Consider the following 16,370-nt stretch of genomic DNA (forward strand, 5'->3'; position numbering starts at 1 on the left):
GCTCCTACAGCCAATCGGAAGCCACACCTTGGTTTTTGAATGGTTCTGGGAGTTGAACGGACTCCTGGAATGCATTCTGTTCAAGAACCAAGGTACGACTGTAGTGTGTTTTGATGTGTTTCCTCCCAAACCAGCAACTGAAAACTTAAGCCATATGAAGACACCCAATGCCCCCTCTCCACCCACTGGAGTGGACGGATAGTGGGCGACTTGGAAATATGTCTAGCTGTCCTGACGTGAACAACGATGTGCAAATGTGATTTGAAGCAGAAGTGGTTTGCTGCATTTTAAGTCAGTCTTGTGATGGGTTCCATTTGTACTGTGCTGGCTACAATAAGTTCTGGAAAATATAAAACTTGGGTGAGAATAGCATTTGGGGAATGAGTGGAGTAGGGAGATCTGACCTTGTGTGCTATCGTTGCAAAGGAGAAGTTTACCAGACTCGATGGTTTGCTCCACCTCTTCGTCCTACTTTGAGAAGCAGGTGGCATTTTATCACAGTCTGGGTGTTAACGCTATTTTTAAGCATGAGAACAAGGCCGGCTATCCATCATCCCATGTAGGGCGCTTACTTTGTAAGACGGTAGGCAAGGGATAGGAATTATTCACAAGCTGGCTACCCAAAGCACCAGTGAGTGAAGAACTTTCTAATGGCAGGGCTGGTCAGCAGTGGAACAGAGGCTGCCTTAGAATGTGGTGGACTCGCCATTGTTGGAGATTTTTAAGCAGACGCTGGATACTCAGGATACTTTAGTAGTGCATGCCCTGTTTGATGCATTTTCTAGTTCTGCGATTCTTTTCATACCACTACAGCCCAAGTTAGATCGCTTAAAGGATTTCATCCATTGCAGAGGTCTTTATTCACTGATGTTTGCTTGTTACACAAAATTCTGTTGATTTTTTTTATCATACTTTATGCTTTGCTAAAAGCTGGGAGAGGAGAGGGAAATAAAACAACCCTGCTTCCTTCTCTCTCTCCCTTTAATCTGTCAAATGACAATGGGTCTACCCTGATTCTCCGTTAAAAGAGAGTGGAAGGAAGGGAGTTTGACCAGGCCGACATCTCAGTTCTGTTTGTTTAATGGTTGTTTCTTTGTTGTTTAGATTTCCAGCTCATTTATGCACTGCCCTATTTATGTGTCTGTCTGTGGGCAGATGCCTCTTTGTAAAATAAGTCTTACACTGAACTATGGCTCTCCCTAACTGGTAACGTGAGGGGGCTTGGTTCCCAGTTAAGTGGAAAAGCTAAAGAGGGCTACACAAATCTGAGCAAAGGAGCATCCAGAGAAAACCATCTTGCAGGAGATTTATAAACCAAAAGGCAGAGAGAAGGCAGAACTGTTAAGTACCTGGGAGAAGTAGAACTTAAGGAAGGACTTGCAGCCCAGAATAGGTAGGGAGATAGAAAACACCTAGCTAAATTAGATTGTGCTCAAATCCTGCTTGCGGGTTTTCCACAGGCATCCATCTGGTTGGCCACAGTGAGAACACGATGCTGGGTTAGATGACCCATTGGCCTGATCCAGCATGGCCTTACGTTATCAAACAAGTTCAGTTCTCGAAACTCTTATGAATTACAATCAGGGGTCAGCAAACTTTTTCAGCGGGGGCCAGTCCACTGTCCCTCAGACCTTGTGGGGGGCCGGACTATATTTTGAAAAAAAGGGGGGGAGAACGAATTCCTATGCCCCACAAATAACCCAGAGATGCATTTTAAATAAAAGTACACATTCTACTCATATAAAAACATGCTGATTCCTGGACTGTCCACATGCTGGATTTAGAAGGCGACTGGGCCAGATCCTGCCCCCGGGCCTTAGTTTGCCTACCCATGAATTACATCTTGTGGTGTTGAAGGAGCAGAGATGCTGATCACAGTTTGAAACTTTTAAATAGTTAAGAATCCACGGAGAACGCATGAGGAGCCAGAAGAGTTCTGATGGGCAAATGTCGTCCCTGCCTTCAAAAGGTGGGGTAAAGAGCGGGTCTCGAAAACTACAGACCATGCCAGTTTGACAATGATGCCTGGCAAAATTCTAGTACACACTGTTAAAATTAGCATGTACAATGATTACTAGGAGTCAGCAGGGGTCATCAAGAATAAATCATACCAAACCAATCTCACCTTCTTTTTTATATAACTCCTATTTGATAACCACGTGGATTGTGGAAGTGCCATGGACACATTATGTCTTGATTTCAGCAAAGCAGTTGACCGAAGCCTCCTGTGATATCCTTGTTAACAATATGGTAAAATGGGGGCAGGATGATACTGCCATTGGGTGGAAACACAGCTGCCTCAACAACTGTACACAATATGTGCATGTTCATGGCTCAGCATCAATCTGCAAGGGAGATCTCAAGTGGAGTGCCCCAGAGCTCTGTTCTAGCCCCTGTACTCTGCAGCAGTTTTATGAATAGCTTGGATGAGGGAGTAGAGGCGATGCCTATCAGATTTGTAGGTAATCAGTGGGGACACAGGGCTTGCTGCTTTGCTACACTACCCCGAATGTTCCTTATAACCACAGCTGACAACTAGGCCTTGCCTCTCCATCTACAAAGGTGTTGGAAGCACCTCTTGCTTTTTTGGTGCTTCTGCTGAGGCAATGATGTATAGCAGCCTTCATCAACCTGCTGCTGTTCCACATGTTCCGGACTAAATACTCATCAGCATGTACCAGCTGGGGCTGATGGGAGTTGTAGTCAAAATATCTGGAAGGCACCAGATTGATGAAGAAGACTGCTGTACAGGTTGCTTAATCAGCCTGCACTCCTTTTCCTCGGCATGATTAATAAAACCCCAGTTTATTTCACCATTCATGGTTGGCCCCTAAACCTTTAAGTACCGTATTTTTCGCTCTATAAGACGCACCAGACCACAAGACGAACCTAGTTCCTGGAGGAGGAAAACAAGAAAAAAAACAACTCTGAATCTCAGAAGCCAGAACAGCAAGAGGGATCGCTGCACAGTGAAAGCAGCAATCCCTCTTGCTGTTCTGGCTTCTGGGATAGCTGCGCAGCCTGCATTCGCTCCATAAGACGCGCACACATTCCCCCTTACTTTTTAGGAGGGAAAAAGTGAGTCTTATAGAGCAAGAAATACGGTAACTAATTCACTGTTGTCGCCTGGGAACCCTCTGCTGAAGCATATACATTCAACCATCTCATATGGCCCTCGGGCTTATTTACAGTGGCCGTCTGTTGTATTCATACTCCCGTTTTTAGTGTACGGAATTGCCGTTTGGAAAAGCAAGGGATGGCAGTGGGCGAGGTGGATTTGAGAGGCTTCGAATAGAACAATCTGGCACCTTCAAAGGTGGGGGAACTAGAACATGTGGTGGGCTGGTGCGACAGCCAAGGAATTGAGTGAAAACAGAGAGAGAGAGCGCACTTAAAAACCAGCAGCCAGGCAGAAAATCTGATAATTGTGAAGACAATGTTGTATGGATGTTTCCCCTGGAAGGCTTGTGGCAAGGACGCTGCCTCTTGTGCTCTCGATTCGCATCAAGAGGTGCACATTGGGGACCAACTTACAATGGGAGTCAAATACAAATGAGCTCAGAATATCCAGTGGACATGCTTCAAGAAATAACTTCTAAGAATGGGGCCAGAATAGAATATGTCCCACGATCCGAGAACGATCTGAGATAGTTCAGGAACTGCATTTAGGGAACCTTGAGATGCCATAGAAGAATGTTCTTTAACCTAGCTTCCAAGGTTGTTTAGGAGTTCCAAATACATCATAAGGTGTGGGCAGATGACTAATAACAGATGTACCATGAAAGTCCTATCCACAAGGTTTCCAGTGGCGTCTGAGTGCGTGACTTCTACATCCCCCATCCTGTCTTTGCAGTTGTGTGTAAGATGGAACATCTCAAAAAAACAAGTGTATACAGTGGTACCTTGGGTTACATACGCTTCAGGTTACAGACTCCGCTAACCCAGAAATATTACCTTGGGTTAAGAACTTTGCTTCAGGGTGAGAACAGAAATTGCGCGGCGGCAGCGGGAGGCCCCATTAGCTAAAGTGGTGCTTCAGGTTAAGAACGGACCTCCGGAACAAACTACCATATTTTCTGCTCTATAAGACGTACCAGATCATAAGACACACCTAGTTTTTGGAGGAGGAAAACAAGAAAAAAATATTCTGAATCTCAGAAGCCAGAACAGCAAGTGGGATCGCTGTGCAGTGAAAGCAGCGATCCCTCTTGCTGTTGTGGCTTCTAGGATAGCTGCGCAGCCTGCATTCGCTCCATAAGAAGCACACACACAAACAACGCTGACACCAAACTCTACATACATTAAGCATAATAGAAACACCACCACCTGACCCCACCCCCATCCATCTTCCCTCCCTCCACCCCCTTTCTTTTTCCTTTTTTTCCCTCCCCCCCCCAATGCCTCAACAAATGAAATGGATTTGTAAAAATGTTACATGGGGGAAAAAATAAATACGAGGCATGAGGCATTACACTTCTGTAAAACAAGAAAATCCTAAATAATATATATATATATATAAATAAGAAGCACACACATTTCCCCTTACTTTTTAGGAGAAAAAAAGGGAGTCTTATAGAGCAAAAAATACAGTAAGTACTTAAACTGAGGTACCACTGTATATAGAAAGAGAAGCACTGAACCTGCGTAGCCAAATCAAAGCCCATGCTTAGCCTTGACTGCTTAACTGCTTATTTACTTAGCTTCTGCCCCTCCTTTCGATCTCCAAGGCAGCTTACATAAAACAATAAAATGCAATTAAGTTGAGGCTGCTTCTGTCACCTCAGGCATAGCATTGCTCAGGGGTGGCTGTTTGCCACTCCCAAAACCCCATTTGTCATCCAGCCATTCTGCCTTTTTCTATCCCTTTCCATCTAATCTACCAGTTTCCTGGATGCACTTCCTTCTCCCATCTCCCACAACTGCAGGTGTTCTATCACTCAGGCTGAGAGAGGAACTAGGACACCGAGCGAAACAAAAATGAGTAAGAGTGGCAAGATTTCTCCCTCTGTTGCCCCCCCCTCTATACCACTCTATACCACTTTTCCTCTATACCACTTGTTTCCTCTATACCACTTTTCCATCTCTGGAAGGGAAAAAAGCATGTGTACTCCCATTTCTCCCATCCAAATAGTGAGGAAGCTTCTTTGGAGAATATAATTTTGAAGCCCACACCTTAAATAAATGACAGCTCAAGAGGGTATGGAGATTCTCCCGGGACTTGTTATTCAAGAGCAGAATGGAACCCACTTTTCCTCCTATTTTTGGCTGCATTTCTAGTTATCACATTACTTGCTGCCCAGGAAATTCACAATAATGTACTACAGAAGCACTAAGAATTAATGCATTTGCAGAGTAGATAGGCTGCAAAGTGAGCAGGCTTTTGGCTGGAGCACAGAGGATGCCTCTGAAAATGGCCTCCCTGATTAGACTGAACCTTCCTCTGGCCATAACGTGCAGAGCTATTTTTCTAGAAGTGCGCCTGGCTTTTGAGATAATGTGTGAATAATATCAGTTTTATCAGCAAAGCAATGTTCTGTACTCCTTGAAAACCATCCCAATAAGAGCAATTGGAGTGCCATATTCTTGTTAAAGAGCTGCAGCATGCAGAGGTTTATTTAAGAGAGGAACGTTTAGGATGCTTCTGTCCTTCATGGCTGTATAGGTGCGTTTGAAAACATGCAGGCAGTGTCTTCAAAAGGCTCCAGGGAGTGGCAGGTATCGTAATATTTTGCTCCTGATTTGCATAATTTCTTTTGAGTACGGAATCCCAAATGGATTCACTTGATGTAGAATTTGGGTTTCATCTCTGTGCAGACTCTTCTGTGCTTATCCTCGAGTTTAGTCATGATGACCAAAGGAGGACCTAGGGGTGTGTGACTGGTGCGGTCGCACTGGGTGGGGAGCTTCTGGGGTGCTGCAACTATGACACCCAATGGAAGGTGGGGGGGCACCCGATTTTGGCACTGCACAGGGCGCCACTGAGATTTGAGGTGCCAAGTGAAGTGGTGCACTGGTGCCAATTCGCTTTGCGAAGGTAACTTATATTCCAGTTATAATCCATATTTGGAGATTTTTAAAGTGGTACATGCTTTACAGCTGTTTGCTTCCTCCAGTTCCTTTTCACCTTCGTAGGAGTCCCATTTTGAATTGTTTGTGCTCTACCATGCAAGCCTGGCTCCCATGTGTGGCCTTGAGGGCACTTCATGCAGTTCCCTCCCCACAGGTGGACAGACAGCTGTGAGCCTTGTCAGAACTTCCAGAGAGAGAGAGAGAGAGAGAGAGAGAGACACCCCTCGTAAGGCAATTCTGAGAGCCTGGGAGAAAAGTCTGAAGGGAGTGAACGGATGAATAAGCCTGTGAACGGGAGCTGGTTTTGTTGTGTTTCTTTGCCCTTTCTCCCTTTTCGTTTGTGTTCTTGAAAACTTGAATTTCACTGTGGGTTTCTAGTCATAACTCATGCCTGCCTTAAAATGTTTTGCTGTCCTTGCTAGCATCCACCAGGGAGATGGTGGGCTTTTCAGGAGGGGCATGCTGGTTAATAATAATAATATATTATTATTATTATTATTATTATTATTATTATTATTATTATTCGTACCCCACCTATCTGACTGGGTTGCCCCAGCCACTTTGGGCAGCTTCCTACATATATAGAAACATAATAAAACATTACACATTAAAACGCACATTAACAGGGCTGCCTTCAGATGTCTTTTAAAGGTTATATCATTACTCATCTCCTTGACAACTGATGGGAGGGAGTTCCACAGGGCGGGCACCACTACTGGGAAAGCCCTCTGCCTGGTTGCCTGTAGCTTCACTTCTCGCAGTGAAGGAACCGCCAAAGGCCCTCAGAGCTGGACCTTAGTGTCTGGGCTGAACAATGTGGGTGGAGACACTCCTTCAGGTATACAGGTATACAGGGTCAAGGCCGTTTAGGTTAAGAAACAGTCTTCTAAGAAAGGTTTACCTGGCACCAGTTGAAGACCTTTCTCTTCACCCAGGCCTTTTTGATAATTTCTGTAGTTTTAAAATCTGTGTTTTGACTTTCAGGCTATAGTGACACCCCCCACCCCAGCTTTATCTGTATCTATGTTGCTTTTGATTTTATGTCTTCCATATATTATTTTGCTTATTTTGGTTTTTTACTGATTTAATGTAAGTTTCCTACAGAACTTTATTTAACTTCTGTCTTATTTTATTTATTTTAACTTTGTGTTATGGTGTGGCATGATGATGCAAATAAATAAAGTAGCTAATATTTGATCATCAAGCTATTTGTTATAGCCATGTTCCATGTAACATATGATATAAATTCCTTAAGTAAAAGGCACTTCGTTGTAGTTAATTTATGCCCCACCTTTCCATCAGAAGATGTCCAAGGCAGCTAACAGAACAAAAATTAAAAACCAGTATCAATATCAAAACAGGGTTAAAGGGCACGGCATCAACAAAATAAGCAGGAGTCAAACAGATGGCAGATAAAATTAATCTGCCAAGTTTTAAACCGCCTGCAGGAACGGATGTCTTCAGAAGGGTCATGTATACCAACCCACTCAATGCCAATGAACTGCTACCAGTCTGCGTAGCGTATAACAGCTCTAGAGCAGATTCTGTACAATTTATCTATGGGATTGAAAGGATTAAGCTCCTAATTGGTGCTGTTGACAGATCAGCTTCTACAGATTAAAGGCAGTGCTCTGATCTAATCCAGTTATCTGGGCTCTGTGGCTGCCTGGACCTCACTGCCTCCTCTGCAGAAGAGGAAGAGGAGGAGTGTCTCGAGGACTGGAGGAGCAGGAGTCTGTGGGGAGAGACAGGGAAGCACCATGTTTGTGGAAGGAAATGCTGGAGGGTGGCTATGGCACTTGGACCAATATGCTAATCAGCTGGCAGCAACCGTTGCCCATGCAGAAAGTGCAACGTAAATTGGAAGATCATTTTGTAATTGAGATTGGTTGGGGGGAAGGGACTGCTCCAAGTACCTCCATAGAGGTGTCAGTATTTGTTGTTGTCGTTTAGTCGTGTCCGACTCTTCGTGACCCCATGGACCAGAGAACACCAGCACTTCTGTCTTCCACTGCCTCCTGCAGTTTGGTCAAACTCATGCTGGTAGCTTCGAGAACACTATCCAACCATCTTGTCCTCTGTCGTACCCTTCTCCTTGTGCCCTTCATCTTTCCCAACATCAGGGTCTTTTTCAGGGAGTCTTCTCTTCTTATGAGGTGGCCAAAGTATTTGAGCCTCAGCTTCAGGATCTGTCCTTCCAGTAAGCACTCAGGGCTGATTTCCTTCAGAATGGAGAGGTTTGTTCTTCTTGCAGTCCATGGGACTCTCAAGAGTCTCCTCCAGCACCATAATTCAAAAGCATCCATTCTTCGGCGATCAGCCTTCTTTATGGTCCAGCTCTCACTTCCATACATCACTACTGGGAAAACCATAGCTTTAACTATATGGACCTTTGTTGGCAAGGTGATGTCTCTACTTTTTAAGATGCTGTCTAGGTTTGTCATTGCTTTTCTCCCAAGAAGCAGGCGTCTTTTAATTTTGTGGCTGCTGTCACCATCTGCAGTGATCATAGAGCCCAAGAAAGTAAAATCTCCTTCTATTTGCCAGGAGGTGATGGGACCAGTGGCCATGATCTTTGTTTTTTTGATGTAGAGCTTCAGACCATATTTTGCGTTCTCCTCTTTCACCCTCAATAAAAGGTTCTTTAATTCCTCCTCACTTTCTGCCGTCAAGGTTGTGTCATCTGCATATCTGAGGTTGTTGAGGTTGTCAGTAGTTATCCCTGTGTTATCAGAAGAGCCTGCTGGTTTAGCCCAATGGCCTATCCAGTCCAGCATCCTGTTCTCACAGCAGCCAACTAGATGCCTGTGGGAAACCAGCAAGCAGGATTCGAGCACAAGTACACTCTCCCCTCCTGTGGTTTCCAGCAACTAGTATTTGGAAGCATTGCTGCCTCTGACTGTGGAGGCAGAGCACAGTCATTGTGGCTTATAGAAGGGTTGGGCATAAGGAGGACTGGGTTCTCCCGGTAGCCCTCTGTGTGATTTGCAGTCAAGTGTATAGGCTGTCTGGCTCTTTAATGATAGCAACAGCATAGCTGCTTTTCCCACCTGAATTAAGCTGCTGAAATGAAGAAGGCTGACCAGGAGTAGACTTCTGTGTGAAAGCAGTGTGTGCTCAGTCTAGCTCTGCTACTGGAAACAAACCCCCTGGTTCAGAATGTGCTCAGAAGGCCCGCTGTTCTTTAATTTTAAATATCTCTCTCATGCACCTGGCACTGGTTGGTAGATCTTGGAGTTTTAGTAAAACGAACACACACACGTGTCAATCTGACACACCTGGAGTCTGCCAACTCTGTTTCATAGCATGCCTTCCTCCGGGGATGATGTCTGCAGACGCCTAACCAAATTAGAGTTCAGGAAGAATGTAAGAAGAGTCCTTCTGCAAGAGGAAGGAAAAAACTCAGTTCGGCTTCTTGTTTCTGATGCTGGAGGGCCAGATTTTTTTTGGCATATGGTGAAAACAAATGCTGGAATGGATGAGCCTTTGGTCTTATTGTCCGAAGAGCTGATCTTCAGTTCATTTTTAACTGAAACTGAGCTAAGTATTCGAGGAACCTAAAACCTATCCCCCCTCCGAAGCTTTTAATATTTATTTTTGCAGTTGCTTGCTGCAAGTTTTAGAACGAAAATGACATTTGACAGTTGCTTTTCAGTTCTTAAATTGCAAATTTTAAAGTCTTGTTTGGTTAACCGCTTTGGGCTACATAAGAAAAAAAAAAGTTTTTTGACCTGGTGGACCAGAACATTGTCTCCCCCCCATTTCACAGGCAGTTCACCTGCCAATCACCTGATGTCATGAGACTGATGAATGGGCAGTGTCAAAATTAACCTGTGGTGTGGAGGGAAGGTTCTGTGTTGGGAATGTGCTGGCAAATTGGCACCTAGCAGGATTGAACTCTCTGCTCACCAGCTGATAAGTGAAGGCTTCAATCCTGCTCTCCACAGGGGTCTGCTTTGCCAGAGCATTTCCTACAGGAAACGTGCTGGTGAGGTGGTACCCAGCAGGATTGAACCCTGCCCATCAGCTGATATCACCCAGTGATGTCAGTTGACTGACAGGGTGGCCATAGTTACAGTGGAAATGGCCTCGTAGGTCAAATTGGACCACTGGCAGATGAAGATTGACCCATGGGCTGGAGATTCCACCCTCCCCTTTATAAAGACAGAAAATAATAATGTCAAGAAGTCTTAATATGACAGAAGCAACAAAGTAGTAAAAGCTAAGGCGTCCAGGATATTGATTAAAATGTTCAAATCAGATCATATATTTTTATTTATGTATGCCATTTAATCAGCAAAGTTTCTAAGCACCATACAATAAAATTATGTCTGTTCTGGGAATTGCAGTCCAAAATATGTGGAGGACACCAGGTTAGAGAAGGCTGTAAAGGAATCCTGGCTTTTTTGCTCAATTTAGAAAGTTGAGTCAGATTGGATGTGTTCTACTGGTTCCTGCTGGGGTTCTGACAGGGAGGGACAGCTTAACTTACTGTAGGCTGAAGTGTGTTGGGAGAAATCAGCAGAAAATGTCATAATATACGGGAAGACATGAGGAAATAGCAGAGCGCTTCAGATACAAAACAGGTATGCACATGCTAATTATGAGATCATTGGAGTGGCTGATTACTGAATTGCTGAAGGGCAAATCTGTCAATTTACGTTTCTCATTTTTCTCAACTTTAAATTCAGTTCTCTACACTTCCACATCATTTTACAAAGGTCCTCACTGAAATTTATCAGCGCTTTAGTGTGAACTTCTCTTAAGAGACACATTTTTGTATGGAATTTTGCCTAATAGACACATGTTTGCAAAGCAGTTTCCCAAATATAATGCATTACTGTATGCTATTTTCACATACATTTGCATTTTTGGGCACACTTTAACCCAGCAGATGCATTTTTGTGCACACATTACTTGGCTGGAGAACTGCACTACAAAAATCGCAGAAGTGTGAATTTTGAAGGCTGTCTCTGTTGCAGTCCTTATATTGTTTTGGAAAGTTCCAGTTAAGTGGGTTTACCTTTAAATGTGGACTGAATCTAATTTCTCTCCCATCCCTAATCAAGAGTAGAGGAAGAAAGCTTAAGGGAAACAAGGGTGGTTGAGGCAGGAAGAACAAGGGGTAAATGTCAACAAAGGCCATCATACATGCTAAGGCTTCCCTCTCGTTTGAGCTGAGGAGTGAGGATCTATTTGGGTATTTGATGAGCCCACAAAGACCCTCTAAAACAGCCTCCTTCCCTCCTGGGCTGATGTGAGTTGCAGTCCACAACATCTGTAGGGCATGAGGTTTGGGAAGGCTGCTCTAAAGGCAACAGAGTTTCTGCACTCACAAAATTGTAGAGTTGGAAGGCACTCCAGGATTCATCTGGTCCAATCCCCTGCAATACAGGAATCACAGTTAAAGAATCCCTGGCAGATGGCCATTCGAACTCTGTTTAAAAATCTTCAATGAAGGAGAGCTCATTACTTCAGATAAATCCGTTTGGAAAGCTTTGCTTTAAGATCTTGATTTAAAAATTCACTCCATGAATTGCAAAAGAACAAGTTCAATACCAAAAAGAGAGAGAGAGAGGAAAGCAGTGGTGTGTGTGTGTGTGTGTGTGTGTGTGTGTGTGTGTGTACCTGCACATGTGCATTCAATGGGTGTTGGACTCTGAGGCAGCAGGGAAGAAAATGGTGGATCTGTATCCCTTTTCCTCTTCTTTCCTTCATTTTGGGAAAAACCAGTCAGGACAGGGCTGTGCAGGAAGAGGAGGGTTGTCTTCTTCATGAGAAGAGCTTGTAAACAGCTCATGTGGGTTTAGGTAATAAAAACATCAGGCTGGAATGACAAAGGGATTAGGTTTGCTTTTGTGCCAAGCACACAATCTCCAGGGCTCCTCAGCCTTCAGCTAGCCGTGTTTTTGCTCCATTCCAAGATTTCCTGCTTTCTATTTGGGTTGCTTGCTTGGGAGAGGATAAGATGTTCAAGTTCCCCAGTTAAAGAAGTTCATTTAACGTTTCCCCCTCTGTCCCACTGTCTTAACAGGGGGAGACTGTGGCTTCACGTACCCAAACTTGACCAGCATAAAGAATCGCGTCTGAAAGAGAAGCCGGATAAATGCAGCACAAGACTGGACAGGAGTTTTCACTGCACCTGATGGCATTGCTAGAGCAACTGGAAACTACGAGTGAAACTTAGAAGTGCAGCAAGAGCCAGGGCACCTCCTCCTTGCCTTTGTGCAGGAGAGCTATGCAGGAGAGCAAAAGGGGACACTGGGCAGATTTTGACCACTCTGTGGGCAAGGAAAGCTTCCCTTCCATAAGAGGAATGTGCAAATGCTTCCTCAGAAAATGGGAGTGCTAATGAGCTCTGCTGAAGCTACTGTTTGTTTGTGGTTGTCTGTTATGACTTTGCAACCTTCCTGGGACTGAAGTACTTGGTCCTGGTCTATTGGAGGGCATCACAAATTGGACATTACTCTCACCCTGCTCCTAGAAGATACACCAGATAAAAAGAATCGCTGCAGTTATTTCTGGGAAGCAGAGAGTGTGTGTGTGTGTCTACAGCTATCCCCTTCTGCTAGTCTCTGCTGTACCATGGGATGTAGGCAAAGCTCTGAGGAGAAAGAGGCAGCGCGGCGGTCCCGGAGAATTGACCGCCACCTGCGCTCTGAGAGTCAGCGGCAGCGGCGCGAGATCAAGCTTTTACTCCTTGGCACCAGCAACTCTGGCAAAAGCACCATTGTCAAGCAGATGAAAATCATCCACAGCGGCGGCTTCAACTTGGAGGCCTGCAAGGAGTACAAGCCTTTGATTATCTACAACGCCATCGACTCCCTCACTCGCATCATCCGCGCCCTGGCGACTCTGAAAATCGAGTTCCACAATCCCGATCGCGCCTACGATGCGGTGCAGCTTTTTGCTCTGACGGGCCCTGCGGAAAGCAAAGGGGAGATCACACCTGAGCTGCTTGGGGTGATGAAGAGGCTCTGGGCTGACCCCGGGGTACAGGAGTGTTTCTGTCGCTCCAACGAGTACCATCTAGAGGATAATGCTGCCTACTACTTGAATGACCTAGAAAGGATTGCTGCATTAGATTACATCCCGACGGTCGAAGACATTCTGCGCTCTCGGGACATGACCACAGGGATTGTGGAAAACAAGTTTACTTTCAAAGAGCTGACTTTCAAAATGGTGGACGTTGGCGGGCAGAGGTCTGAGCGCAAAAAATGGATCCACTGTTTTGAGGGGGTTACAGCAATAATTTTCTGTGTGGAGCTGAGTGGATATGACTTGAAGCTGTATGAAGATAACCAAACGGTAAGTCCAAATGTAGCTTTCGTCCCATTCCCCATCCCCTCCAGTCTTCATTGTTTCATTATGTGTATTTTGATACTGCTTGTGGGTTCCAGGCATGATGCTCAGTTTCTTTTCTGGGTGCTCAAGGAGAAGGTATCATGGAAACAGGTGCTGAGCATCATAACTGCCCTTATATTTCCTATAAGCCTTTCATATGGGCTAGCTTCTGTGACCAAAACAGAATGGTTTTATCATAATGGAAAAGGGTAAAGGTAAAGGTACCCCTGCCCATACGGGCCAGTCTTGACAGACTCTAGGGTTGTGCGCTCATCTCACTCTATAGGCTGGGAGCCAGCGCTGTCCGCAGACACTTTTGGGTCACGTGGCCAGCGTGACAAGCTGCATCTGGCGAGCCAGTGCAGCACACGGAACACCGTTTACCTTCCCGCTAGTAAGCAGTCCCTATTTATCTACTTGCACCCGGGGGTGCTTTCGAACTGCTAGGTTGGCAGGCGCTGGGACCGAGCGACGGGAGCGCACCCCGCCACGGGGATTCGAACCGCCGACCTGACGATCGGCAAGTCCTAGGCGCTGAGGCTTTTACCCACAGCGCCACCCGCGTCCCATGGAAAAGGGTAGGGCTTACTACTGCCCTCTGTCTGAAGTTTCATTGCTGCTCTACCTTCAAAGCTCAGAAGATATGATGACCCAGTCGTTGGACCACGTGACTCTCTTTTTGTAAAGAGACATCATTGTCTTGGCAGCCACTTTTAGATTGGATGTTGTGTTCCTTTTGCAGGTACTGTTGCCGTGTAAATACAGAAAACTCTGGGTAAAGTATTCTGGAGGGATGTACATGACACCATTTAAAAAAGGAGTTCCAGAAAGCCTTTGAAGCTTCAAAATTAAGTTGAATTAACCTTTTTGTGCTGTTTAAAATGGCACCCGCTGGTCTGAGACTCGCTATCTGCGTGGGTTTTCACAGAGAATTTTATGATGTTCACTAAACAGCTTCTGTCTATATCATAAAAACCGACTCCCTTTGCAGTCTCTTTATGGTGCTAATACTGGCCTCCAGTTTGCTTGAACAAACAGATACAGTAACTATGGAAATGACTGCATATGCAGAAGTGTGCGTGGATCATTGCATTCACCCTCCTTGACTTGACCTTTGTTGCCAGTTTTGTTTGTGCTTTCCAGTCTCTTTCCTCAATATATAATTTAACTAAGATGGTAACACGCATAATTGTAGATGCTTCGTTTGCAGAAGGTTCTCTGTATGGAATTCCTGGTATCCAATCAATGGCTTTGTTATGAAATGTTCTTCATGCAGAAAAAGAGCGCTCATGGTCACTGCTGATAATGTGTGTGCTCAGCAGATGAAAATTCCATATTTATGTCTGGCTTTGATGGAGAATCTCAGGGCTTATCCCGCAAGCCATTTTGCAGATCCCCAATCTCAGTGTCACAGCTGAAGTCATAATTGTGCCTCCATGTTGATGTTGTTGAAGGATTTGCAGAGTTTGGGGGGTTGTGGGTAGGAACATAAGAACAGCCTGCTGGATCAGGTCAAAGGACCATCTAATCTAGCACTCTGTTCTTACAGTAGCCAACCAGATGCCCCAGTGGGAAGCCCACAGGCTTGAACCACTTGCAGTTCTCAGCAATTGCTATTCAGCAGTGTATAGCCTCTGAGAATAGAGGTAGAACAAATGTCAGAGCAAATGTCTCAGGAGCCTTGCACACTCTGCTTTGCCTTCCCCTATTCATCTGAAGCACTTCAGAAAGCTTGGGAGATCTTTCCAAACCTCTGATAATGTCACCCCCTCTGGGAAATAAAAGAAGGGCTCAGTATTCCTGGCAATATTCTCCTGAAGCAGATAATTCAGCTTGGTGTCCATAGGAACTGAGGAGAACCTACAGGCCTATGAATTTTGAAACAAAGCACTTTTTTATATAATTGGGGAGGGGGGAATGCACCCTTTTCTGTAGGATGCAATTAAGTAGTAATCTCAGGCTCTATTTATAATTGATGTGCAATTATGGAGAATGATAAGCAGCTCGAGTCGGGGGGTAAGAGCTGCTTCATTGAGAGATCCTTCTGTTCTAACAAATGGTGGGAGAGAGTGAAGCATCATTTCAAATGCTGTTATAATGGTTAATGTGGTTTAGGCAGGGAAGAGATCAGGCAACAATCTTGCCTGGATTGTTTGCAGAGTTGCAAAGCAGTCCTGAAAAGTCCTGCATACCTTGATACCACTCTGGGATTGTAGATATAGAGGTCAATGCAACTTTTTCAGATCAAGGTTAAAATTTGCCACTAGAAGCTGAGCCATCTGGGCTTGATTCATCATTCGTCCCCTGGCCTGGTGGCCTCCTGATGTTTACTTCTTGTTTCCTTTTACACTGCTTTAATTTTGTTCATTTTTGGATTGGGCTATGTCTATTTTCATTCTAGGAGCTTCGATAGAAATGTAGATTATAAATGCTTTCCCTAAATAAAATAAATATGTTTACAACTCCCATCAGCCCCAGCCAGCAAGATTGACCTAGAACATTTAGATAATCAGACATGTTTGCCAAGGAAGGCTATTGAAATGAGGCTACAGAAAGAAAATTGTTAATTCAGGAGTACCAGGAAATGTAGCTAAGTTGGCTCTTGAACAGCGAGGCTTCTGCTCTTGTTCTCGTTTCAGTTCTCACTGCATGCCTTCTAACAATCTTTAACTTGGGGGGGAAAGCCTTCTATAAATTTAAATAATTACATAATTACAGCCCTCTCATCAGATGTAAACTGGTGAAATGTACTCCAAGAAATTATCCTCCCCTTGTAGCATAATGTTGTATCCAGAGCAACACCCAAACCCTGAACTTGATTGATTCTTACAAGTATGATAACTTGCCAACCTTCATTGTGATGGCCCTTCCCCAACCTGGTGCCCTCCTCATGTTTTGGACTACAACTCTCATCATCCACAGCATCATAAAGCCATGCCACCTAGGTCTGATGGGAA

General features: G+C 44.7%; 2 protein-coding genes across 6 annotated transcripts in view; one reads left to right on the top strand and one right to left on the bottom strand.

Moving 5' to 3' along the window:
- The window catches only part of RSPH14 (radial spoke head 14 homolog), a 62,648-nt gene that overhangs the window by 21,816 nt on the left and 24,462 nt on the right, over window positions 1-16,370 (bottom strand). The window lies entirely within an intron of this gene.
- The window catches only part of GNAZ (G protein subunit alpha z), a 42,561-nt gene that overhangs the window by 10,315 nt on the left and 15,876 nt on the right, over window positions 1-16,370 (top strand). Inside the window, exons 2-3 of one of the 2 annotated variants that reach the window (XM_083717566.1) lie at window positions 12,104-13,622; window positions 13,991-15,717. In XM_083717566.1, the coding sequence (XP_083573692.1) occupies window positions 12,655-13,622; window positions 13,991-14,060 (1,038 nt within the window). In that variant the 5' untranslated portion in view covers window positions 12,104-12,654 and the 3' untranslated portion in view covers window positions 14,061-15,717. Of the gene's footprint in view, window positions 1-12,103; window positions 13,623-13,990; window positions 15,718-16,370 lie in introns of those variants that run through there. The other variant, XM_083717565.1, reaches the window with a different exon arrangement.

Source organism: Podarcis gaigeae, assembly GCF_964106915.1.
Source record: "Podarcis gaigeae genome assembly, chromosome: 16".
NCBI classification, from domain to species: Eukaryota; Metazoa; Chordata; class Lepidosauria; order Squamata; family Lacertidae; genus Podarcis; species Podarcis gaigeae.